General features: G+C 40.4%; 3 protein-coding genes across 3 annotated transcripts; all 3 read right to left on the minus strand.

Annotated features, from left to right (window-relative positions):
* Window positions 1–439: 439 nt before the first annotated feature.
* Window positions 440–7,705, minus strand: tmem33 (transmembrane protein 33). Its single transcript, XM_071900247.2, has 8 exons — window positions 7,642–7,705; window positions 6,724–6,806; window positions 5,905–5,999; window positions 5,392–5,579; window positions 3,488–3,555; window positions 3,071–3,204; window positions 2,656–2,739; window positions 440–1,601 (listed from the first exon to the last, which is right to left on the minus strand). Exons 2-8 carry the CDS (start codon window positions 6,784–6,786, stop codon window positions 1,472–1,474), a joined length of 762 nt encoding a protein of 253 aa, XP_071756348.2. The 5' UTR covers window positions 6,787–6,806; window positions 7,642–7,705; the 3' UTR covers window positions 440–1,471.
* An 892-nt stretch (window positions 7,706–8,597) lies between these two features.
* LOC144542468 (uncharacterized) lies at window positions 8,598–12,745 on the minus strand. Its single transcript, XM_078289314.1, has 4 exons — window positions 12,674–12,745; window positions 11,404–11,460; window positions 10,520–10,854; window positions 8,598–9,951 (listed from the first exon to the last, which is right to left on the minus strand). Exons 1-3 carry the CDS (start codon window positions 12,736–12,738, stop codon window positions 10,569–10,571), a joined length of 408 nt encoding a protein of 135 aa, XP_078145440.1. The 5' UTR covers window positions 12,739–12,745; the 3' UTR covers window positions 8,598–9,951; window positions 10,520–10,568.
* Window positions 12,746–14,024: 1,279 nt separating this feature from the next.
* On the minus strand, window positions 14,025–18,256 carry LOC139912450 (uncharacterized). The gene is made up of 4 exons (XM_078289313.1): window positions 18,048–18,256; window positions 17,249–17,317; window positions 15,995–16,688; window positions 14,025–15,323 (listed from the first exon to the last, which is right to left on the minus strand). The coding sequence occupies exons 1-3, from the start codon at window positions 18,251–18,253 to the stop codon at window positions 16,394–16,396; spliced, it is 570 nt and encodes a 189-aa protein (XP_078145439.1). The 5' UTR covers window positions 18,254–18,256; the 3' UTR covers window positions 14,025–15,323; window positions 15,995–16,393.
* Window positions 18,257–25,049: the final 6,793 nt, after the last annotated feature.

The following is a 25,049-nucleotide window of genomic DNA, read 5'->3' on the forward strand; positions in this document are numbered from 1 at the left end:
ACAATAAAAAAAATACCTAAATACAAAAAACACTGGTTTTCTATTTCCTCTTTGGCTCTGAAGATGTGTGGTGTCTACTCTGACTTGACCAAAAGTAGTTATGGTATCTGAAATTGTTTTGCTTAAGTATGTTACAGCTCACTATATGTAAGTATGTAAGTATGTTTTTCAACGCAGAAAAAATGTTATCTCCCATATAATGAGAAAGGTAATCCATCTGATCCAGCGATCCTGCTTCAGAAGTTCATTTGTTCAAAGCCCATGTTACTAGTACATATGATTCTCAAATTATTTAAGATTTATAGCTGGGTTTAGACACCGTAACTATGAACCAACTACCGTTGGGTGCATGGTTAAAAAATAGTGGTCATAAGTAGAGCTGTTAATGTCAACCATAGTAATCATAATATTTAAAAAAATATAAGCATTAAATCAGATCTTTAATATTTTATTGGTTTAATTAAGGGATCAATTTATTCTGGTCCTAGAAACGTGGTTTATCTATAGGCAAATAAATACATGTAACATGGCAGAAAATCAGGGCATGCAATTACTACAAAAGCCACAACTGAATGATGCAAATTCAAGACAAGTTTTGAAGTTGAAAAACAAGGTCAGAATGCAACGATGCATTGGAAAGCAGCACGTTTTCCCACTTACTGCATGACACATGCATTGTGCAATTCATTTTGAATGTAAATCCTACAGTAAAATGCCTTGTACCTTAAAATATCCTATAAAACACAGCAGACATCTTGTTTCTCAATTCATCGCCCATTTTGACACCATAACTACCTATATTCTTTGCATTTTTTTTATTTTTTTTTTAAAAAGGAGTTAGTTAATGGCATTTATAGAATGCATTTAGATTCAAGCGTTAAGACAAATCAGAACATCCAATGCTTTACACATAAAAAAAGGAATTGGAGTATGCAGAAATTGCACACAAAAATCCATCTTCATCCATGTTTTGAAAAAAGCACAATATGATTATAAAAAAAGAACATCTGTAACTATGTATAGTACATTTTCATTTAAATTACTAATCTCAGAAAGTTATGTTTTTTGTGATAGAATAAGCAATTTTCATGAATAAATAAGGTCTTAAAAGGACCAAAGACATTTGTTAGCATGGGGTCGATCCTCAGCTGAAACATGAACCTAACAGAGTGAAAGGGGGGGTCCAGCAGTTGAATGAGGTCACATTGAAAACAGGGTGGAAAAGGAAAAAAAAAAAAAACATATCACCATGAGGGGTTCAGTGCATCACAGGCTGGTCCTCCACTGTAGTCAAATATACAGCGAAGCAGGAACACAGACTATATTGTTGACATTCATAAAAAGTTTCTTCTTCTTCTTCTTCTGTTGATGGCATTGTCTGTCCCCACCAAAAAGTCTGTCACATCCCTCATGGTGGAAAAACAAGACACAATTAAAAAAAAACAAAGAAACAAAAGTTTCAGGAGTGAAGTCAGACCCCCGTCGGGGCGAGGCGGCTGATGAAGGCAATACTGCTGAGGCACATCCTCCTGAAGAAGGCGGGGCAGGTCGGCTTCATGATGAAGTGTTCCAGAAGAATCCGCAGCTCTGTGAACAAGGTGCTGCGGGCGGGCGGAGGAAAGACAACAGAGTTAAATACATATCTATTACACAGCTTTGTTTAAAGTCCCCATGTCCATTTAATGGTGACCTCATGCTGCACCAAATAAATATTCCAACCAATAAACCATCACAGATTTCTGAACAATACTCCCATCAAACAAATCTGCCTTTCTCTCTTGATATTCCATTGGTTTAGACTTTTGAATGATCCCTCACTGTGTTATGTCCCGCCCCAACATCCTGTTTCAACAGGAAATACATCAAATCAAGGAAGTAAAAATGCAGTTTCACGGGGTCTTTAATACTGAATTCTGATTGGCCAGTGAAGGCATTCGAATAACAGGGTGCCGTTTGACTGATCTGATCATATCACTCCACATTCAAGAAGTTGATTTCCAATCAAATTAACTACAAATTAAAAAGATGTTACTCCTTCGTTACTCAGGACAAACACTCGGCTAACCTAAGTTAGAAAACATGGACGATTTTTCCAATATTACTTTTAATTTACTCTGAGAACACAAAACATTTGATTGCTAGTTAGAGGCTGAACGGCAATTTTACGTGATTAGTTTATGTTTCTATGGTTACAGTTCTGCTACAGTATAGCCATGGATGGAAGCTTGGAAATTACATGAGTTTGGAATAAAATAATTTCAAATGAATATTTTGTGTCAAATGATTGTCTTTGGTCAGTAGCCATGTAATAAGCCGGATAATGAACAGAGAGCCTCCGCTTCGCGTCAGGGTCTTGATTCACCCTTGAGTTCACATTTGATTTTGCTGTAATGTCCAGCTCACTGTACAGTATCCCTTTCATATATGCTATATATTTTTGTGATACTCTATTCATCTGATGGAAAATTCATCTTTTTGTTGGAATTTAGTATCCTGTTCAAAGACACTTCAGCAGGGAGGATAAATTGGCTCACAGGGGAGCAAACCTGGGACCCTCCAGTTACAGGACGGTCTTCCTAACTGCCTCGAGAAGTGCTCATGAGTTCATTATCACTATGATGACTAACTGAGGACTTGTATTGTGTAACATCTTACCGGCAGTATGGATTTCTTCTGGATGTGTAGCGGAGAGTGAGGAATCGATAGTAAATGAAAGGCTGCAGCAAGCTTCCCTGGCCGCTGTCAACAAGAGATGAATGACATGAATAAGTGAAAACTGCCGGTGCAAACTTGTAGTATAGACTGAAGTATTTGCCTAGATTCATGTGGTCCACTGCATTTCAGGGTGTCAAGTTATATTCCATAGTCATTTTCCTTTGTGGTCATAAATTCTTCCTGTGCAAAGACTTCTAGTCAATCCAATGAGGAGTCATGACTTGCCCAATCAATGCCAAAGTAAATGGCACAAGAGAATCTACAGTCAAGATCTGCAGTGTCAGGAATCCACCAATGACTACTGAGCATGAAAAACAATTTGGCTTCAGCCATGTTCATCTAGGCATAAGCATACCTGAAGAGCATGAAAACAGTGGCAGGCATCAAGAAGATCTCATTGCAGGCGATGAACTTCAGGATGTTCTGCTGATTGGACGTGAGTTTGTCCAGGAAGTTCCTGATGAACGGTAGGCTGCTGGGGCCCATGGACTGCAAAGAAAAAGAAAGAAATACTCAGGAACTGACACAAAAACTGACAACACATTGGTGAGTCAAATGTTTCAGTGAGGCACCGAGTTTTGATGAATTTCAGACAGCATCCCTTTGTCAACCAGGGCAGGAGACTTGGTTGATTGAGTGGGTAATTAAACCACCATTTGGCTGGTGGTAATTTATTTCCCACCCGGTGAGAGAACATTGTTCTTCAAACAGCGTTCCGTCATATGTATTTTATAAATAACATTAACAGCAGGTGGCTGATGTCTATACTTACATCAAGGACTTTCTTTGTGTAGGTGGTTGCATGAAGCAAGGAGAAGAGGAAGACTGGGAAGATGCTCACTGGAGAAAATGGTTAAGGCTTGAACATAAAAAGGTTCAGTTAATACTACAGTCTAACTAACGTAAACATGTCCACCAAATCATCACACCGCGTGAGGCTGCCCAAATGATTCAGTGTAGGTACTAGGGCTGCACAATAAATTGTAGATAACAGTATATCATGGTTTTATATTTCCACGATTAATGATTGTGTAATTCTGCAATATTAAAGTCCCGGTGTGGAATATCAAGCACTTCCACTACGCCTGACCAATAAGAACATTTGCATGTGCATGTGACCAAAACAAATGTTTAACCTTACATAGATCATCATAAAAATGCAGCGATGGACAAAGTGCAAATGAATGGATTGGCGCAACATTAGAGAGGAAAATCCTTCTCCCGAGTCCACCATCGCACCATTTATTTCTCTATAAAACTAGTCCAATAACAAGAACAACGAAAACAATTGACACATTTCTGTGCTGAATGAATGAATATTCAACACACAGCATTATTAATCTATAAACCTAGTGCAATAATGATAACTGTGGTCACCTGGTACAAAAAAAAATGATGCAGAAATCAGTGGTTTTCTTACAATTTACTCCTAAACCGTGCCCACGGATTAGTAAACCATGCGCACAGATTTGTAATATCTACCTTGATAACATCAAACAGGGACTTTTAGGCCTATATACAGTGAGCCAGAGCCATTACACACAGCTTGGCATACATATAGTGAGCTGTAATAGCCATTAGGCACCTAGACCATATGTGAACCATAACCACTGATTAATCACATCAGTAGGTCTAATTTATGATACGATGTGTGTTTTGGTGACAATATGAAACCTATTTACTCCCTATAAATCATGCTTGTAGAAAAAGTATGTTAATTAAATTTTATATGCAACTCTGTGGGCCGCTGTGGTGTCCCTGTTCGACGTTATCAATATACATATTACAAATCCGTGTGCACGGTCTACTAATCCGTGCACATGGAGCCGTGCGCGGTTTACCAATCGGTGCCCGTATGGATTTCCACATCAATTATTTTTTTCTTACCAGGTGACCCCTGGGGAGCTCTGTAGAGAACAACCAAAGCAATGCCATATTTTTATGCTGAATGACGATTGTAAATTGTGAAAGACAGATCACGTTCCGGTCTGTCGTTGCCGCTGGAGCGGGTGTGGTCAGATATCGGAGCGCGCGCATAGCGGCGTTGTGTCTGGGATTTACCTCATGTGGATTTACCTCACTTTCTTTCTGCTGGTTGAGCACACAGTGCAGAACACACACCCGGTTCCCTTAATTTGTCGCACCAAGTGTCAAACGGTTTCCCGTCTCCACCCGTTTATTCAATCCGTACCTATCGCCGTTTGTTTTTTACTCCTGTCTCAGTGACGCGTGTATCTTCACCAGCTTTCATAAACTTCGTTTCCATATTTCAGCTGTGCTACACTACGGAATCGGTGCTACACTGTGATAGAAAGTAGCTTGCTGTTCATTGGATAAAAAAAAAAAACTTGCTCGCATTCCACTGGTAAATGTAAAATATTGCTTTGCTGAATATGATTGGATAAAACGCATCAAAAACAAAAACCCACGTGGAGTGAGGTTTTTTTTTTTTGTCGAAAATAGTTTGTGAATCTAAAACGTGCATATCCCGGAAATCCGGCACTTGGCCGAGGTCTTTAAGCCCTGTCATTATCTGTCATTTGGAGACACTCTGGTTTAGGATTATGTGCAAAAGTGCAATGAAATTCTGCTGCCTGAAACAGAGACCAATAAATGTGATTAATAATCTATCATTTTTGCCATCTCTTTTCCCTCTCTTTGGCGGTGACAGGATACTTGTGATGGGGTAAGAGTTGACCAGGATGAGCGAGTAGAGCAGGTAGTGACAGCTGTCCTCCTGAAGCGCCTGCGCCAGGAACGCTCTGCTCAGCTGGAAGTGGGGAAGCCTCTGGTGCAGGCGGAGGGCGCTGGTGAGGGCGTTGGCCAACAACGCCCGCTGGTAGAAGTTGGCTGCTGCATGGGGTCTGAAATACAGGAGCGGTGATAAATTAACAAGTATGAACACACAAACCTCTCTGTAACATCTCCATAACATGGGAACAAAGACTTTTTAGATGACAGCCCGAATCTCCCAATCATGCAGATCTGTTTCTTGACAGATTTCACAACGTGCACAATGCATTCTGATATCTGTTCTGGCTGGAGGAAGGGAGAATGGGAGGAAAGGAGGAAGAGGAGGGACAGATAGACAACATGCCAGTCTTCTGTCTAATCCAGCTTCATAATTCATCATCTTTTTACACTGCTGATAAAGACTGAAGGCAACACAGAGCCATTAAGCGCACTCACCCCAAGAGCGGTAGAATAAACATTACAGAGCAGTAGACGGTGAAGAGCCGTGAGAGCCACATTGCAGTCTCCAGCTTGTTACTCAACAAAAATTGCTGTGAAAGACAAAGTAGATTCAGGAGGTTTAGATACATGAAAGTTGAAAGGAAGCAACATGCTTTGCGGTGAACTTCTTCCATCACTTGTTATCACATAACAACATAGCTGAAGCAAGTATAACTGTGCTAGAAAGGCTTTCCAAGAGCTGGGATATTTCTGGCGGCCAATATGACATGCAGTTTTAGCATTTTGATATTTAAAATGACTATCCTTGCCACCACAGACACACACAACAACGTGAATCTTCTATTTGCTCACAAATATACTGAAAACTGATTTATTGATAGGCTCAGGTCTTCACTCTGCTGCATGCTAGCCAAATTAGCTGACATCTTAACTCAATCTAGCTCCCAATTTCACCATCCTCTCATCATCAGTCAGGTGACAACATGCAGCTGGAGCTCATGAAAGACCCTGCTGCATCAGCTGACGTAAAGCCATCTTTACATATCAAACAGGTTCTTGATAACGGTGACCAGTTTGAATACACGGCTTGAGGGGGGGAAAAAAACTGCCGCAACACTCACCTTCCCCCAAAAATGTTAGAATTAAGTGACTGACTGACTGTGAATTCATCCCAGTTGTAGAACCAACCCTCTGTGGCTAAAACAGGTTGACTGACTTTTTTCCTTTAGATAAGATGAAAGTTTATTGATTCATAAGGAAAATTGGCTTGCTGCAGCAGCAAACAGTAACAGGACTACAGATGACAGAACTTACCACGGGCCCTGGAGCCCTGGGCCCTGGAGGAGGAGGAGGGCTTCGTTGTTCGGTGTCAGACATCTTTGGGAGTGTAGGTCGCCCTGTTGAAAGGAACAACACAACATGAGCCAAATCTAGTGTGTCATTTCCAAAGAAAGAAAGAAATAAAGAAAGAGGGGACAGCAGGAATCATGGCCACCTGTCCCCTGATTAATTCGTGTAGGAATCATCAAGTTGCAACATTGCAACAAGCGATTATTCTAATATCACGAAAGGAGTCGTCTGACCAATCGGTGTAATTTCATTCAGGCTATCAGTGTGAAGTGCAGAGGTGAACCAAGTTATTATATGTAAATATTCAGTAAAGAAAACTAGGAAGTGCGGACTGTGGTCCTTTGAAAGAAAGTCTTAATCTGAATGGGACGAACCTGGTTAAATAAAGCAAAACAGTAAACAAAGGAACTGATGGACTATAACCAACCAGCCATCATTTGTTCTGCCTGACATAACGCAAGTTGTACAGCAACACATTAGTTAGTTTAGCTATTAAGGGAAGATGAAAGGCTAGCGGAGAAGCTAGCTATTGCTTAAAATTGGATGACTTTGCATCAGTCCAAGCCTCAGTATGTAGAGAATCAGACTGAGACGGTTGCGCATCGGGGGTTTGATGGTGCTAACGTAGTGTTAGCAAGCTAGCAGCAGTGTCACTAGTCTAGAATATTCTCACATTTACTACCGTTACTACTAGTATGTGAGCTAGCTCCTCAGCTAACGTTAGCTACCTAGCATAGCAGCTGTATTAAGCTAATGAATTAACGTTATCTTAGTAACGTTGACTATCGTCTCGGGTGCTACAACAAGCATTCACTTGGACAGAAAGGAAAGTCATAGCTGCTTATATTAATAACATATAAAGTGGTGCAGCATATAGCTTACCAGGATAAAACGAATCGTGCTGTTCCGTAGCGTGCCAGGTTCACAGTGACATGCGCCGCTACAGGGAGTGAGGTGAATGATCAGCTGACCTTCTTGGGCAACAAGGGGAGTTGTTATCGCGATATTTTAGCGTTTAGCCCGCTCGCTTAGGGGATTCAGATCAAGTAGTTCATTCAGATGGTTGTCGAAAATGTTTTGTCTTTTTTGCAGAGATGATGAATTCTCAGTGGCTGAGAAGTACATATTAGTACATATTCAGTGTTAAGTGGTAAGTAAGTGGTAAATTCAACTTTCTGAAATTTCAATTCAATTCCAATTCTGTTTCCTGTAAGTTTTTTTTCAAATTCCAATTCCTCAGTTGAATAGGAACCGAGTTCATTCATGAATTGACCCTAACCCTGCAACATAGGTTTATGTGCATCTTATTGTTTTCCATTATGCCATCATTTCACCATCTTTCTGAATTGGTGCTGCTGTGCCTTGAATAGTAATGTATAACCAAAACAGAAAGCAAAGATTTATCGTTTCCACTGTGCTTTCAGGTCAACTGCAGAACTGGAGTCCTCCCATAATCACATACTGCTTCTCCCCTCCAGTACACAGAGCTTGGACCATGCTGGCCATCACATCCACAGACCAGCCAAGATGGCTGATGGCTCTGCATTGGACTACTTTTATTGAAAGTAGTCCAATCCATTGCAGTCGGTCCATACATTTCTGTGCTGAGTCAAGGCAGATCAATAGTATGACAAAGAGCCATATTGTTGGTTTTTTGTACGGGAGCAAAAATATATGGTGCTGATTTTGTATGTCGATGCCATTTTCTGTTGAAATGTTAGATAACTATTGAGTAATACAAGGTAACATGCATTGCATAACTTAAGCTGACGTAGTAACATATTTGTGTGTGTGTGAGCTAGTTTAAACATCCATAGGACTGTTATAAAGAAGGCAAAAGTGAAGACATTTATTCCAAGTTCCACATATCATCTTCAGGTAAGTATTTACAGATGGTTTCAGAATCTGAACTCCAGAACTTTTTATTCTGATCTTGGATATTTATCTAAACAAAGTCATGACACAACGGTTAAAAAAACACAAACGTGTGGCTCCATAGCTAAACACAGCCAAACTAATAACATCTAAGAGCATTCGCAAATACCAGACATAGGGAATAAAAACAAAGGCACCAAAGCACGAGCCCTGAATCTCAGAGATGGTAACCAGTTACTGATACAAGCATAAAACTAAATACAAATGACTCAATATGTCAATGAAATGTTGCAATGAAATTACCATTAAAATTCAAAATTCCAGAATTTAATTTATTGATTTGATTCGAAGATTTTGGTGTTCAGTATGATTTACGCTGATAGTCCCCTATACTAACGCCACTATATCTCTCTAAGGATAAAGATTACTCTTCACAGCAAAAAATATCAGAAAATGAAAGATGACGGCGGTCTAAAGCCACAGAGAATGTGTAGTCGTATGTACTGTATATCAGGACAATACAACAACATTTTCCCATATTTTCCCCAAATTTTTTTTTGCAAAATCCTGGAAATAATCCAAATATTTTTCCATACATTTATGGACCTGTGTAGGAACCTTGGGTATGACATTGAACATTTGTCACTGCATAAACTACAGTCATAGTAGTAGTCTTATCGTTGTTTGACAGTAATGTGGGCGTCTCTGAAATGCTGTAATTACTGTCAGATGTCGAATTTTGATATCCTTTCAAAAGGCCAATCACTGCCACAGCAGTAGAAGATTGCCGCTGCACCAGAGGGATGCCACCTGCATGGCCTGTCCTCTCAGCCACTGCTGACTGTGTTGCTAATCAACACTGCATGAAAAATGAGAATACTGAAGGCTAAAGCATTGAGCTCAAAAAATGGGAGTCTGGGCAGTCTGTTTGTTCCCTCCTGTTTACATACAGTATGGCTCTTATATAATCTATAGTATTTCTGTAAAAAAAATAGAATCTGCAGTGTACATATGTAAATCCACTCAATATAAATATTTCTATTGAACAATGTAAATTACGGTGTAGTGTAGGACACAGCAGTATTGCAGAACATTCCCCCCCTCCCCTACTGGGGAGGACGCATTTGTACTGTGAATGTGTATCTGTGCAATGGTCGCGCATCTTCCAGACACAGCAACTGGGTATCACAACCCTGTGCTATATCCAGTCAGGATGTTGGCCACAGCACTTTCTTTCCACATCTGTCACATGTCCCCGCATCACCAAGACACACCAAGTGGGTCGACCTGGGACAGGAGGGCCTGGCGGAGGAGCATCTGTTGAGGATAAGTGGAGAATACTGGAGATCAGACAGAGCTCCAGCACTTGATGCACTTGTTCCAAGTTCAGTCCTCCCAATTCTGGCATGTAAGGATGATTAGATATTTTTATTGAATAGAACTGGATAGAGCTTTACTGTCTTTAAGAGTAGGGCTGGACGATATATTGGATAATAACAGGTATTGTGATATGAGACTAGATATCACCTGGGGTTTTGGTTATCGTAATATTGTGAAATAACTTAAATTACGTTACTTCTTCCTGGTCTTAAAGGCTGTGTTACAGTAAAGTGATACAATTTTCTGAACTTATTATTACTTATTATTACTCTTATTACTCAGCCAGTTCTGGCTGAGTAAAATGAACAATGATTGCTTTTATCTGCTCATCATATCCATATTACTATTACTGATTACTAACTCACTACTCATTACTAATTTTCAAATTTTTCTTGTGTGTAAATAGCACGAATACTCACAGACAAACAGAAAACAGCTACTGCAAAACACAGGTTATTGTAAGTATTGTTGATGTCAGAAAAATGTAATATGCTACTATAGATACCTGCTCATCTGCAATCGTTTGAGCTTGCAGGTCCTCGACCCAACGCACGTCATCTAGTCCATCTGCTCCTTGGCCTCTCGTACGCCGACCTCTCCCCGTCCTTTGCTTCCAATTCCTCATCCTCTACCGCTTCTTCTGAATCATCTGTCTCTTCGTCCTCGACCTCCTCTTCCCTGGACCCTGCCTCCTCTTCCTCGGACTCTACCGCTTGCCAATTCTCTGGCACGACCACCTCTACTTCGGCCACTGCACCGGACCCATTCTCTTCAATCAGTTGCTGTGCTTTGTTTGGGCAGATCCTCCTCATCAAAGCCAATGCTCTCGACCTGGAAGCTCTAACATGTAAAAAAATATATTCAATGCCAAATTCAGCCTTGTAAATATGTGTCAGTCACGGATGCAAACAGAAATAAATCACTAAGTAGCTACTCAAAGCTGCTGTGAGTAAAAACTATAGCTATGTTCATTGTTTATGTTCATTACGTCAACGCTATGTGTTGTCTTTTGAGATTGACATTAAATAGTTGGGAGTCTGGAGATGACAAATGATGCACTGCGCTCATGTGTTTAGAGGGAGCGCTGAAGGGAGGGTGCAGGATTTTTTTTGGGTTGTATACTTTCCAAATTTAGCTCACTAAAATTGTTCTCCGCTCTCTATGAAGGACAAAACACAGAGCCATTGCTACATAGAAATAGATGTCATGGGTTGGGTGGGAGAAGAGAAGATGGTTTGAGGAGGTTGGTTGGGGCTTAATGTGTAAAATTGTTCTGCACGACATTGAAAGATGTAGTCTGGTGTGTAAATAAGATATTAAAAGATACATAGTGGGCAGCAAACAACAGTCTAATCCATGACACCACCCACGGCATAAAGTCACACTCACCGGACAGCGGGGGGGTTTGGTCTCCAAGGTGTGGAATTTGTCGGATCTTTCTCATAGCTGCAAGAAGACACATAACTTATACATCACGACATTTACATCCCAGCAAACGACAGCCACTCACAACTACCTACGTAGCTAACACGGTACAGCGCCGCTAACGTTATCAGTGGGCTAACCCACAGTTCGGGACAATAACAAATCCGACCAAGCAAGATAAAATACCTCTCCATCAGAAACAGAGCGACCATGGCATCAGTTTTGAAGCCCTTCGACTCCCTCAGCTCTCGCCATCGTTCAAGAGCCACACCGATGTTGACTCTGGTCTTATCTCTTTCTTGGCACAGTTTCTTTTTAGTCGCATGCTTTTCTTCTCCTGTCTTTCTTTTCTTGCTGTGTTTAGTAGTACTAGTGCAGTGCCCGTTCAGTGGCTGATTGCTTGGCCTCCAGTATTGCTGCTTGCAGCTTTCTCGAGAACCGCTCATCCAAACAACTTCACACTCGACACTGCGCTTCCTTGGGTCCTGAGCAATACACCTGCCATGACATAGTGCAATGCTAGCGTCTACGCGTCATTTGGGTGCAAAAGCTCACACAAACATTTTATGGCCTCAATGGAGTCAAAGCCCCATGCAATGTGTATGGATAAGCCCCAGTGTTTCATTGCCAGAATAATGCAACTATTTATTTAAGACTTCATATTCTTCATCCCTAGTGGGACATAAGGCTATAAAACACAGAAACATTCTGAATTGGAAGAGAAAAATAAAGCTATACATTCCTTTTTTGTGACAGACTCACAGATTGCAGACAGCCATCACAGAAGCATATCTTCTTAGGCTTTCATGTCTGTTTTACATCTTCATTGTGTGTGTGGTTTTTTTTTGTGTGTTCTTTTTTTTGGGGGGGGGATAATTACATGGATTGTGTGGTCAAAAATCTCTACATCATCAAACACCTTCCTCACACTGCATCAAATAGACTTACCCATGTGCTTTCTCACAACGCGTGAAATGCTGTCATCTAGCATGCTCAGTGCCATCGGTTCCTCCCTGATGACTAAGGCTGTGAGTAGCCCCACTGGCACCGTTAATGCATGCTCAGTGCCATCGGTTCTGTATGGCATTCTTAAATACACCACCAATTACACCAGCAATACCATACGACCCTCCCCGATGACTAAGGCTGTGAGTAGCCCCACTGGCACCGTTAATGCATGCTCTGGTTTGCTCAGCGTCTGCCTGTAATCACCATGAAGTCAGTATCATCATACCGTGCGAGGTTGCGATTGTCATGGCGCGCCTGCTGCAGCCGCGCACTAGCCCTCATGTTAGCCATGCGCGCGGCGTTGTCTGCCAGGCGTATTGCTCGCATCTCCGGCGCTTCCTCTGCCCTCATGTTAGCCATGCGCGCTGCGTTGCTTGCCAGGCGTGCATCTCGTGCTTCGTCGGACTCAGCTGCACGTGCACGGCGCTTTGCCTCGCGCATCCGCTCCCGCCTGGCACGGCTATGTTTAGGCATGTTAGCATCAGCAAAGGTGGTCTGCAACAAAGATTAGATCTCTCTAATCACTCTGATGTCACGCACACTACTGTCACTACACACTACTCGCGGTCAGAAACACCGGTGAAATAGGTTCACGGGAAAAAACACACCCAAGTCGCGGCTACTCGCGGTCAGAAACATCGGTGAAATCTAGTTTAATACATCCATGGGTGAAATACACTCTGGTTCACAAAAAAAAAAACACACAACAGAGAGCCTAAGTGAAGTCCCTCCCCTTCCGCTGTCCCCCAAAAATATGTACGGTAGTCAACGGCGAGACAAATAATTGTTTGATCCCGTTTGAATTGTGCCATGAATTACACATATGATGTTTTGTCAATTTAAAAGATAATTTTGCAAGTCAAGAAAGTCGCAGTTTGTCGTAAAACAGGAAAGTAACGTTTAGTTTTGTGTGAAACCGCTCAGTGAACTACATCTCTCGTCTCGCACAATATACGTCACCGACACCTACATGGAATGAAACATACGAAACACACAGGCATCGCGTTAACGTTAGCCCCCACTGTACTAAAACTATCCTAAACCAGTTTAAATCCGTTCTTACTGTCTATCTTCCAGGTTGTGTATAATACTGCTGCTATCTGAGAGGGACTTAGCTTCAGCGGCTCTGGGTAGCTTGTGGAGAGAGAAAGTTATGACGTCACTTACGCGACTTTTGGGTGTGTAGTCTTTCTAATGACGTATTTTCAGTCTTATACTTCAACAGTTTTACGACAAACTGCGACTTTCTTGACTTGCAAAATTATCTTTTAAATTGACAAGACATCAGGTGCTGAGTCAAGGCAGTTCAATAGTATGTCAAAGATCCATATTGTTGGTTTTTTGTACGGGAGCAAAAATATATGGTGCTGATTTTGTATGTCGATGCCATTTTCTGTTGAAATGTTAGATAACTATTGAGTAATGCAAGGTAACATGCATTGCATAACATGAGCTGAAGTGGTAACATAATCGTGTGTGTGAGCTAGTTTAAACATCCATAGTATTCTGTTACAAAGAAGGCAAAAGTGAAGAAATTTATTCCAAGTTCCACATATGATCTTCAGGTAAGTATTTACAGATGGTTTCAGAATCTGAACTCCAGAACTTTTTATTCTGATCTTGGATATTTATCTAAACAAAGTCATGACACAATAGTTAAAAAAACACAAACGTGTGGCTCCATAGCTAAACACAGCCAAACTAATAACATCTAAGAGCATTCGCAAATATCAGACATAGGGAATAAAAACAAAGGCACCAAAGCACGAGCCCTGAATCTCAGAGATGGTAACCAGTTACTGATAAAAGCATAAAACTAAACACAAATGACTCAATATGTCAATGAAATGTTGCAATGAAATTACCATTAAATATTACTAGGGCTATATCTTGCCGATCTAACATGGACAAATATTACTTGGCTATGAAGGGCTCCTACAAAGTGTCAATTTCAAGCTTCCAGATTTTAATTTCTTGATTTGAACATTTTGGTGTTATGCTGATAGTCCCCTATACTAAGGTTATACTAAGGATGAAGATTACTCTTAACAGCAAAAAAATATCAGAATATGAGAGATGACGGCGGTCTAAAGCCACAGAGAATGTGTAGTCGTATGTATATCAGGACAGTACAACATTTTCCCCAAATTTTTGTGCAATTTCCATCATGAAATGATCAAAATATTTTTCCATACATTTAGACTTTCCAGACCTGTGTAGGAACCTTGAGTATGACACTGAAACTTGACATGAACATTTGTCACTGCATAAACTAGTCATAGTAGTAGTCTTAGCGTTTTTTGACAGTAATGTGGGCGTCTCTTAAATAATGTAATTACTGTCAGATGTCGAATTTTGATATCCTTTCAAAAGGCCACAGCAGTAGAAGATTGCCGCTGCACCAGAGGGATGCCACCTGCATGGCCTGTCCTCTCAGCCACTGCTGACTGTGTTGCTAATCAACACTGAATGAAAAGTCTGGGCAGTCTGTTTCTTCCCTCCTGTTTACATACAGTATGGCTCTTATATAATCTATATTTCTGTAAAAAAATAGAATCTGCAATATACATATGTAAATCCACTCAATATAAATATTTCTATTGAACAATGTAAATTACGGTGTAGTGTAGGACACAGCAGTATTGCAGAACATTCCCCCCCTCCCCTACTGGGGAGGAAGCATTTGTACTGTGAATGTGTATCTGTGCAATGGTCGCGCATCTTCCAGACACAGCAACTGGGTATCACAACCCTGTGCTATATCCAGTCAGGATGTTGGCCACAGCACTTTCTTTCCACATCTGTCACATGTCCCCGCATCACCAAGACACACCAAGTGGGTCGACCTGGGACAGGAGGGCCTGGCGGAGGAGCATCTGTTGAGGATAAGTGGAGAATACTGGAGATCAGACAGAGCTCCAGCACTTGATGCACTTGTTCCAAGTTCAGTCCTCCCAATTCTGGCATGTAAGGACATGATTAGATATTTTTATTGAATAGAACTGGATAGAGCTTTACTGTCTTTAAGAGTAGGGCTGGACGATATATTGGATAATAACAGGTATTGTGATATGAGACTAGATATCGCCTGGGGTTTTGGTTATTATAATATCGTGAAATAACTTAAATTATGTTACTTCTTCCTGGTCTTAAAGGCTGTGTTACAGTAAAGTGATACAATTTTCTGAACTTATTAGCCAGTTCTGGCTGAGTAAAATGAACAATGATTGCTTTTATCTGCTCATCATATCCATATTCCTACTGATTACTAACTCACTACTCATTTTCAATTTTTTCTTGTGTGTAAATAGCACGAATATTCATTCCCCCAAAATATTGTCACATTATCGATATTGAGTTATTTAGTCTAAAAACATGTGATATTTGATTTTGTCAATATCGCCACAGTACATGCCAGGTCAACATAGATACACAGAGGAGCCACAGAGCATCACATCCACAGACAAACAGAAAACAGCTACTGCAAAACACAAGTTATTGTAGGTATTGTTGATGTCAGAAAAATGTAATATGCTACTATAGATACCTGCTCATCTGCAATCGTTTGAGCTTGCAGGTCCTCAACCCAACGCACGTCATCTAGTCCAGTGGTTCTCAACGTGGGGTCCGGGGACCACCAGGGGTCCTTGAGGGGGTTCCAGGGGGGCCCCAGCAAATTGAATTGTGAAACTTCACCATTATTTAACTTCCAAGAAGTTAACACAATTAGAGAATGTAGAAGAATGACTGTTTTGATCATAGTTTCACTTATCACTCTACCTACAATACAGATAGTCATGGGATTCGGGACAAAATCATATCTAGCAATAAAAATATTGTCAGATTTGGTTCGGAGAGACAAAATCTCATCAAATGGGGGTCCATAGCCCTAATGTGGACTAAATTAGGGGTTTCCCTGATATGGAAAAGGTTGAGAATCAGTGATCTAGTCCATCTGCTCCTTGGCCTCTTGTACGCCGACCTCTCCCCCGTCCTTTGCTTCCAATTCCTCATCCTCTACCGCTTCTTCTGCATCATCTGTCTCTTCGTCTTCGTCTTCGTCCTCGACCTCCTCTTCCCTGGACCCTGCCTCCTCTTCCTCGGACTCTACCGCTTGCCCTTCCTCTGGCACGACCACCTCTACTTCGGCCACTGCACCGGACCCATTCTCTTCAATCAGTTGCTGTGCTTTGTTTGGGCAGATTCTCCTCATCAAAGCCAATGCTCTCGACCTGGAAGCTCTAACATGTAAAAAAATATATTCAATGCCAAATTCAGCCTTGTAAATATGTGTCAGTCACGGATGCAAACAGAAATAAATCACTAGGTGGCTACTCAAAGCTGCTGTGAGTAAAAACTATAGCTATGTTTATTGTTTGTGTTCATTATGTCAACGATATATGTTGTCTTTTCTTACATGTGATTGACATTAAATAGTTGGGAGTCTGGAGATGACAAATGATGCACTGCGCTCATGCGTTTAGAGGGAGCGCTGAAAGGAGGGTGTGGGATTTTTTTGTTGTTGTATACTTTCCAAATTTTGCTCACTAAAATTGTTCTCCGCTCTCTATGAAGGACACAACACAGAGCCGTTGCTACATAGAAATAGATGTCATGGGTTGGGTGGGAGGAAAGTAATGGTTTGAGGAGGTTGGTTGGGGCTTAATGTGTAAAATTGTTCTGCACGACACTGAAAGATGTAGTCTGGTGTGTAAATAAGATATTAAAAGATACATAGTGGGCAGCTAAGATAACAACAGTCTAATCCATGACACCACCCACGGCATAAAGTCACACTCACCGGACGGAGATAGGAACAGCGGGGGGGTTTGGTCTCCAAGGTGTGGAGTTTGTCGGATCTTTCTCATAGCTGCAAGAAGACACATAACGTTATACATCACGACATTTACATCCCAGCAAACGACAGCCACTCACAACTACCTACGTAGCTAACACAGTTACAGCACAGCTAACGTTAGCATTGGGCTAACCCACTAGCTAACTACGTCGGCTAGACAGTTCGGGACGATAACAAACTCCACCAGGTAAAATACCTCTCCATCAGAAACAGAGCGACCATGGCATCAGTTTTGAAGCCCTTCGACTCCCTCAGCTCTCGCCATCGTTCAAGAGCCACACCGATGTTGACTCTGGTCTTATCTCTTTCTTGGCACAGTTTCTTTTTAGTCGCATGCTTTTATTCTTCGGTCTTTCTTTTCTTGCTGTGTTTAGTAGTGTAAGCCGTTGTAGGCAGAGGCGGGAGTGGGAGTTTTGATTGCTCTTTCTCTGCCATTATACTACAGCTGCTACAAGCTAGCCAAACTCTACCGGGGTTTCAAACGGGATTAGTGTCTTCGTTACCAACGCAACTGAGAAACCGTTTTCACACAAAAGGGGCGGGGAAAGCAAAGGAAACGGATGACCAATTAGAATCGAAAAATTAACCATTTTCGTAGCCTGTTGGCAGACATGGTGCTAACACTGACCTGACGCCTGTAACGTTACAGGCTTCATCTCAGTAGTATGTCAGCACAAATCTGAGGCATGACAGTGTCTAAAACCAACATGACAAGCCATCCGAGTTGGTAAATGTCACTCACCTATCCAAAAGAAAGAACGCCAAATCGCAGTCAGTTCTGAACCCCTTTCTTTCTCTTAGAGCTCTCCACGGATCTAATGCAAGTCCTATATTGACCCGTGTTTTGCCTCGTTCTTTATCGTGTAAGATTTGTGACCAGTGGCGTGGCTTTTTTGGCTTGGTGGCACTTGCATCAGTTTGGCTCCCCTGCGCCGTCGATTCCGCCATTGAGAAAATGTTCAGGAATGGGAGGAGATGAGGGCCGCTTTTAAACAGCGGGCAAAACTGAAAAAGCAATGGAAAGCTACGGCAGGGTCCGAGGGGAGCTTCGTTCCGGACCAGAATTTGACAACAAGCTTTAGAAAAGAGGTGAAAATATGGATATTGGTTTATATCATTATATCTCAATGAAATCTCCACATAGAACACATTAGTTTTAGGATTGGTTCTGATATTGCTTATTGACTGTTTAATACAGCGGAACAAAACAAATATGGCGCTAGTGGTTCTTCTTCTTTAGTTTTGTGACGGTTGACATCCAACCGAAAGGTGTATTACCGCCACCTATTGGGCTGGAGTGTGGATGCGCTAGTGGTTTCCTGTGATACAAAACCTAAAACCTCCTCCTCCTCCTCCTTCTTCTTCTTCTTCTTCTTCTTCTTCTTCTTCTTCTTCTTCTTCTTCTTCTTCTTCTTCTTCTTCTTCTTCTTCTTCCAAATTTCCGGCAGCTGGGACACTTCCAGCTGCCATCCACCAGCCAGAATAATTTATCAATTCAATTCAATTTCAATTCAAGGTGCTTTATTGGCATGACAGTTCACAAACAAACAATATTGCCAAAGCATGTAACAAGAGATTAATCATCAATTAAATGATTAAATAACAAATTATTTACAAATGATTATTATTATTATTATTATTATTATTATTAATTATCTGTCTATATCCGCTTATATAGGCTGCTGTGTATACTGGCATGTAAAAAGGACAAGACTCTTCTTTCAACTAGCTGATGGTTCTTATTTCAGCTTAGCAGAGTCTCAAGAGAAAGAGAACAAACACCTAATTTAGCTTCTTCCTCAACCAGTATCTCCTTCTCTTTGCTATATTTCTTACAGTCTATAAAAACTGGGCAGTTTCAACTTTACCACACTCACATAACCCATCCTGATGTTTTCCCATTATCTTTAAATAACTCTGCATACAAGTGGCTGTTACTAAAGGTAGGGTGTCAAATGCCTACAGGACACTCAGTTTAACAGTGTCCTTCCTATCACCACTCATATAAATACTTCTCCTCTTAACAGGCTTTTGGACTGTAAAATACTGTCTTCCCATTTCCTTGTTGTTCCATTCATCCTGCCATTCCTTCTCAAGTCTCTCTGAAAATACTATGACACTATAATCTGCCATATAGGCTATAATAAATTCAGCTCCATTCTTCCTCTTTTTAGTGTAGATTTTGCAATTTTATCCACCATTTTATTGCCCTTTACCCCCACATGTCCCTGAACCCACAGCAGTCCCACCTCACACCCAAGTTCCTCTATCCTGTACAGGCATAATAGTGTCTCATTCAGTAAATCAGGACAAAGAACAGTCATTGTTTTTTGCATCTTGAAGAAGGCCGGGTGGGGCTGCAATGCGTTGGTGCATGTTCTAACATTTTAACATGAAATAGCCAAGAATAACAAAGACTTTTTAACTTTATACAGAGGAGAGTGCCTAGGATTTTTTCCTCTATCACTTTTTTGTATTTAGCTCCTGCTATCACAAAAGTAGCACATCCTCCACCTGACCTATCAGATCAATCATTTCCCAGACTTTCATAACCAGGACTGACAAAGTCCAGGTTAGGCTTTAACCATATTTCTTGAATGCAGATTAGCTCCGGTTTATCTTTAAAAGCTGCAACGAATCTTTTAAATTCATGATCATTTGCTTTTAAACTTTGAGCATTCCACTGCAGAATATGAAACATTAGAAAACTGCAAATCAACATCATCCTCCACACACTCATCAGGTGAAGGGGACAATAACATAGTGCCACATTTATACAGGTAGTAGGCTTACTACCTGTATACATGTGGTACTATGTTACTATCAGGTGAAGAGGACAGTAACATAGTACCACATTTATACAGGTAGCCTAAATGTGGTACTGTGTTACTGTCCCCTGATTTTGCCTGCAAGAGAAAAATCAGGCTTTTAGTTCCTTGCATTGTTCCTGTTCAAGGATCATTGAGTCAAGCATCAAACATAAAACAGGTGTTCACATCCATGTTCTCACCTCCTGAGGTGGCTACTGATTATAAATGACTAAAAATACATGACACTTATCTTTATCCTTATGTGTGCCTCCTCAATACATTAGGTAGACCTACAACTTCCACACTCCCAGTTTTTGCTCTCTGAATTTGGTAGGAAGTCATACCAAGGCATGAAATATGGTCATAATTAAATAAGAGATGAAATATCGAATACCAGTCATTCGTGAACGTTTAACTGTAGCCTATCTGTTTTGCTAAACTGTTTTATTTGAATTCAAAGTTAGGAGATTTGGCTTAAGAACGTCTAGGATTTATTTGGACCAAGTTAACCCAAGAAAAAACTATTGTGGAGCTCCAGAGAGCTAAAATTAATGTTTTTGTGCTGAGTAGTTTTGGAGAAAAAGAACTGTCAGGTCTGCGCTGGATCGGTCACTATGGTAACGGCTATGCTCATGCTCTGCTTGAGGGAAAACGCATGCGCGAGGGTCAACGCCCACATTTGCAGACCGGAAGGTACTCCCCCCCCCCCCCCCCCCCCCCTTCCCTCCCTCCCACCCCAGAAGTGATTCATCTTCTGAATAAAAGATCTTTGGTTTAACCACTGTTCAAAAACTAGGCTATATTGCTTAGCAGAAGAATAATATTTGTTATTGTTATTATCGATTGAAAATAACAGATTTATTGAACATTTGAGTTCTTTATTATCTTTTTTTTATTTTTTTTTAAATGCAGTGCTCTCCTGGTTTATTGCTTAATTCAAGTGTTACCTCAGTAAATACCACAAGAGGGCGCACTCGACCATCCTATCGTGTTAGTGCTGCTACAGTTTAGCCTATAGCCTCTGTTGGATAATTATTTTAGCTTTTAGCGCACCTTATTTGGTCCCAACATGTTTTAAAATCTTACATCTGACTGCTACTGTAAAGCCTGCCGCATATATCCGAAGATTATTGGCAAGAGTGTCGCAGGCTGATGTGTTTGCTGTAGATGCCATTTGAAAATATAGGCAGTGTAAGCACTGTAGAATCTAATTATTTCTTTGCAAAACCTAATTAGGCATTAAAAAAGGTTAACGCCAGCGCCTGAAACGTTTTTGTTTAATAATCCCATTACTGACGGCTCATCATGTATAAAATGGTGCAGGAGGACACTAAGTTTCCACTTGTTAAAGAGAATCCCTGAGAAATAGTCGCAGATTTTTTGACACCATCTGCGATTGGAAATTAGGCTTATAATTAAACTCCGGAGACTCAACCCAACACAGCAGAGTAAGTAGGCTACAGCGTCCTGGCTTGCATGCATTTTTATATGTTTAATTAATTATTCTGCCTGTCTGTTGAAAAACATTGTCCCTGTTTTATTTTCTATTTTCACACTGTCGATATATTAATTTGCTCGAACTGACAGAACTCGCCAAACGGCATGTCGTCTTGTGAGAATAGACCTTGATGATTTTAAAGCGTCAGCTCCTCTAGGACCATTACCAGTCACTAGAGAGCTCAAGGTGAGAATTTAGATGAGAACTTTTTTTTTTTCGGGCCATGTTTTACCAGGGCGAGCCTTACCGAAGAACAACTATGATCCTGTGATACATTTTAGAGGAATACTATATAGAAATCACAGCAAAAGTAGGCTGTAAACGATAGGCTATAGAATGTCTTATAGGAATATTATAGTGATACCGTAGGAGATAAAAAAAAAAAAAAAACATAAAGTAGGCTACTATAAAATGACTATAATCTCGCTATTGAGCACCAGAGCCGCAAAACAATTTCGTTAAATAAAATCACGCCTTGAGACATTAAGACTAAACTATCGGATGACAGAGTGCAAAACATTTTTTCCATATATTTGAATTGAATATCTAGGCTATTATAAAACGAGATACTGTGAGATTTCCTTTTCCTCTTTATATGCACCTGCATCGGTCAAGTTCAGCACAGACGGCTTTTACTGACACGATTATTATTAGGCAACTTTACCACAGGATAGCCTAGGTTCATGGGCAAAAAAAAACTGCTTTATTAAACATTATCAGCTGGTTATTTTTTAATTTAGCGTCATAAAATGAAATCAAAATCAAATTCTGATATTCTGATTTCATAAAATACAGTGGCAGTGAACATGATTGCAATTCAAGCTGGAAAGATGCGCTGTTCATTGCAAATGGTTCGGGTAAACAGGATAATAATAGGCTAATAACAATAACATTATTAGTATTATTTTTATTAGTAGTAGTATTAGTATTAATATTACTATTATTATTTGGCTACTAGGCCTATTTGCCGACCACTAATAATAATAATAATAATAATAATAATAATAATAATGATAATAATCTCTTTTAAATAATAATCTCTTTTAAAATAAAAATCTCTTTTATGAAAAGGGTTTCTCTCTAACTGATGTAAACCAACGTTTTGCTTCACACATTTTTATATCTGGATAAACAAAATAAACAAAGAAGCTTTGAACCTGCGCTCACTTTTTCCTCTTTCAAAGCTTCTGCATCAACAGCTTTCAAATAAAAAAAATCAGCCATGAAAGCGGGTGACAGAACAAAGTGAAAGCCTGCTAAAAGAAATAAACCATCGTCTAATCAAAGGAATGCGCTTGTAATGGAAAAAAGAGAGCTGTATCTCATTCCCTGGCTCTATTTTGCCAAAACAAACAGGGTGTGGAATGGGATGAAAATCGGGACAAGCGAGGAAGACGACTAGAAAAAAGAGTTGGTTTGATAGGGAGGAAAAGAAGGACACGGTTAATTTCCCCCAAACTGGTTAAAGAAACAATAAAGCAAGTTATCAACAGCCCCCTCTGCCTTTTATCTCTTTGTTGCCTGGTCTGAGAAGAGCTTTTCAACTCACATAAGACACAAGCCTGTTCAGGAATATTTCACGACAATACAATACTGAATACAAACATACAATTTGAATGAAAATCGTATTATTTATAGTGCATATAAAAGGTCACCCTCCAGAAGTTATAGTTTTTATTGCCTTGAGGCTTGAAGTGAAAACCCATTAATTGGCAAAATCAAAGCAAAAACTCAAAATCAAGGCTGCTCATTTCTGGCAAAGTATTAAAATAGGAAAACTAAAACACCTTGGTTGTGTAAGTGTGCACACCCTTCAATTAATACTCAGCTGAAGCACCTTTTGCTTTGAGAACAGCACTTTTACCAACTAAGCAGATTCAGAAGATTTCTTCTATTTTCTTTGCAGAAGAGTTCAGGCTCACTCAAATTGCAAGTCAATTCACAGATATTCTATTCAGCCATCCCTTGGTCAATTTCCTCCAAATTTGGTTCAGATTGTTTGCTTCAGATCGATGTCACGTTGAAAGATGTAATTCGTCTTTCACTCGAGCTTTTTTGCAGATGGCAGCAGATTTTTTCCCCCAAAATATCTTGGTATCTTTCCCCTGTGAAGAGAAAAAGTCCTGAAGCATGATGCTGCCACCATATGCCAAGAGATACTGGATTCTTTGGGACTGTTTTCTGATTTAAACCAACCAAGTTCTCCCTTGGTTTCATCAGATCATGCAACATTTTCCAGCATGGTTTTGGGAGATTGACTCTGCTTGCATCATTAAGATGGGACTGGATTTTTGTTTGTTTTTAGTGAGAAGTGTCTCCTGTTTTGCCACACTTGATCCTCCTTTTTTTCCTCCATCACTTGGGTGATTTGGTTGTGTGCTTCAGATGCCTGCCATGTTGAAAGATGAAATTCTTCTTTAACTTGAGCTTTTTTACAGCTTTACAGCAGGTTTTCCCCCAAAACCTCATGGTTTCTGCAGCCTTGTAGCCCCGTAGCATGATGCTGCCACCATACACATGTAGCCCGACATACTGGCTTCTTGGGCATCTTTGAGATTGAAACCAAAAATGTCTACCTTGGTTTCAGCAAACCATAAGACATTTTCCCACATGGTTTTGGGAGACTGGCTGTGTCCTGTTGCATGATGAAGATGTTGTTTTGGGTGACAATTGGCTTCCGTCTTCAAAATAGTGGGGAACATGGTTGTTAAATGCATGGAGCGACCAGACTCTAGCAGGCAGGTTGCTCTTGGCCTCAGCCTCCCCCTCACACGCAGGTCATCTATCTTGGAGGATCGGGCCTGATCTATAAGGTTCTTTATTATGATCTTCATTATGGTCTTCACTGTGTTCCAGGATATTCAAAGTCTCTTAAATCATCTGATATAAACCTTTCAGCATCTCTAAGATCTTGCTTTAGCTCCTTGTTGCCCATACTTTCTCCCTGCACACACTGACATTATGCAACAAAGAAACCTTCAGTGAAATCCAGGTTTTGATTGATCTAATTAGAATCACTTAATCAATTTCAGGTGAAGGAGAATTTGCTTTGTGCATGCTTTGGAATGGGATTAGTTCAATTTTAACACAGTTACCATCCCCAGTTATAAGGCGTGTGTGCATTATGCAACCAAGGTGTTTTATTTTTCCATTTTGAATGCATTGTCAGATATGAGCAGCCTTTTGCTTCTCCTTTGATTTTGCTGGTTTGCTATATTGAAATGAAAGTGGAAAAAGTCTTATTTAAACAGTTTTCATTTCAGTGTCTGTGGTATTCAATAGTGATTTTATTCTATTTCTGACAAAAATTGTCTGCTGGTCGATTAGTTGTAAAGGCTACAAGGAATCTGATGCCCGCCGCAACCATTGAGTCAAAAACTATTGACATAAAAAGCAAATGGGATCCACGAGAAAGTCGACTTTTTTCCCTTTTAGA

The sequence above is a fragment of the Centroberyx gerrardi genome, chromosome 16, assembly GCF_048128805.1.
Source record: "Centroberyx gerrardi isolate f3 chromosome 16, fCenGer3.hap1.cur.20231027, whole genome shotgun sequence".
In the NCBI taxonomy this organism is placed as follows: domain Eukaryota; kingdom Metazoa; phylum Chordata; class Actinopteri; order Beryciformes; family Berycidae; genus Centroberyx; species Centroberyx gerrardi.

What these genes read in the sequence shown, in the direction of transcription:
- tmem33 (XM_071900247.2), bottom strand. Translation starts at nt 6,786, where the DNA reads ATGTCTGACACCGAACAACGAAGCCCTCCTCCTCCTCCAGGGCCCAGG. An exon ending in CAACTCTTACCCCATCACAA is followed by an intron (nt 3,556 to 5,391) that starts GTATCCTGTCAC and finishes CATTTTCTCCAG; the next exon opens with TGAGCATCTTCCCAGTCTTC. An exon ending in ACACAAAGAAAGTCCTTGAT is followed by an intron (nt 3,205 to 3,487) that starts GTAAGTATAGAC and finishes TTTTCTTTGCAG; the next exon opens with TCCATGGGCCCCAGCAGCCT.
- LOC144542468 (XM_078289314.1), bottom strand. Translation starts at nt 12,738, where the DNA reads ATGGCTAACATGAGGGCTAGTGCGCGGCTGCAGCAGGCGCGCCATGAC. An exon ending in GACAATCGCAACCTCGCACG is followed by an intron (nt 11,461 to 12,673) that starts GTATGATGATAC and finishes GTCTTCTTGCAG; the next exon opens with CTATGAGAAAGATCCGACAA. An exon ending in CCAAACCCCCCCGCTGTCCG is followed by an intron (nt 10,855 to 11,403) that starts GTGAGTGTGACT and finishes TTTACATGTTAG; the next exon opens with AGCTTCCAGGTCGAGAGCAT.
- LOC139912450 (XM_078289313.1), bottom strand. Translation starts at nt 18,253, where the DNA reads ATGGCGGAATCGACGGCGCAGGGGAGCCAAACTGATGCAAGTGCCACC. An exon ending in GCGTTCTTTCTTTTGGATAG is followed by an intron (nt 17,318 to 18,047) that starts GTGAGTGACATT and finishes GTCTTCTTGCAG; the next exon opens with CTATGAGAAAGATCCGACAA. An exon ending in GCTGTTCCTATCTCCGTCCG is followed by an intron (nt 16,689 to 17,248) that starts GTGAGTGTGACT and finishes TTTACATGTTAG; the next exon opens with AGCTTCCAGGTCGAGAGCAT.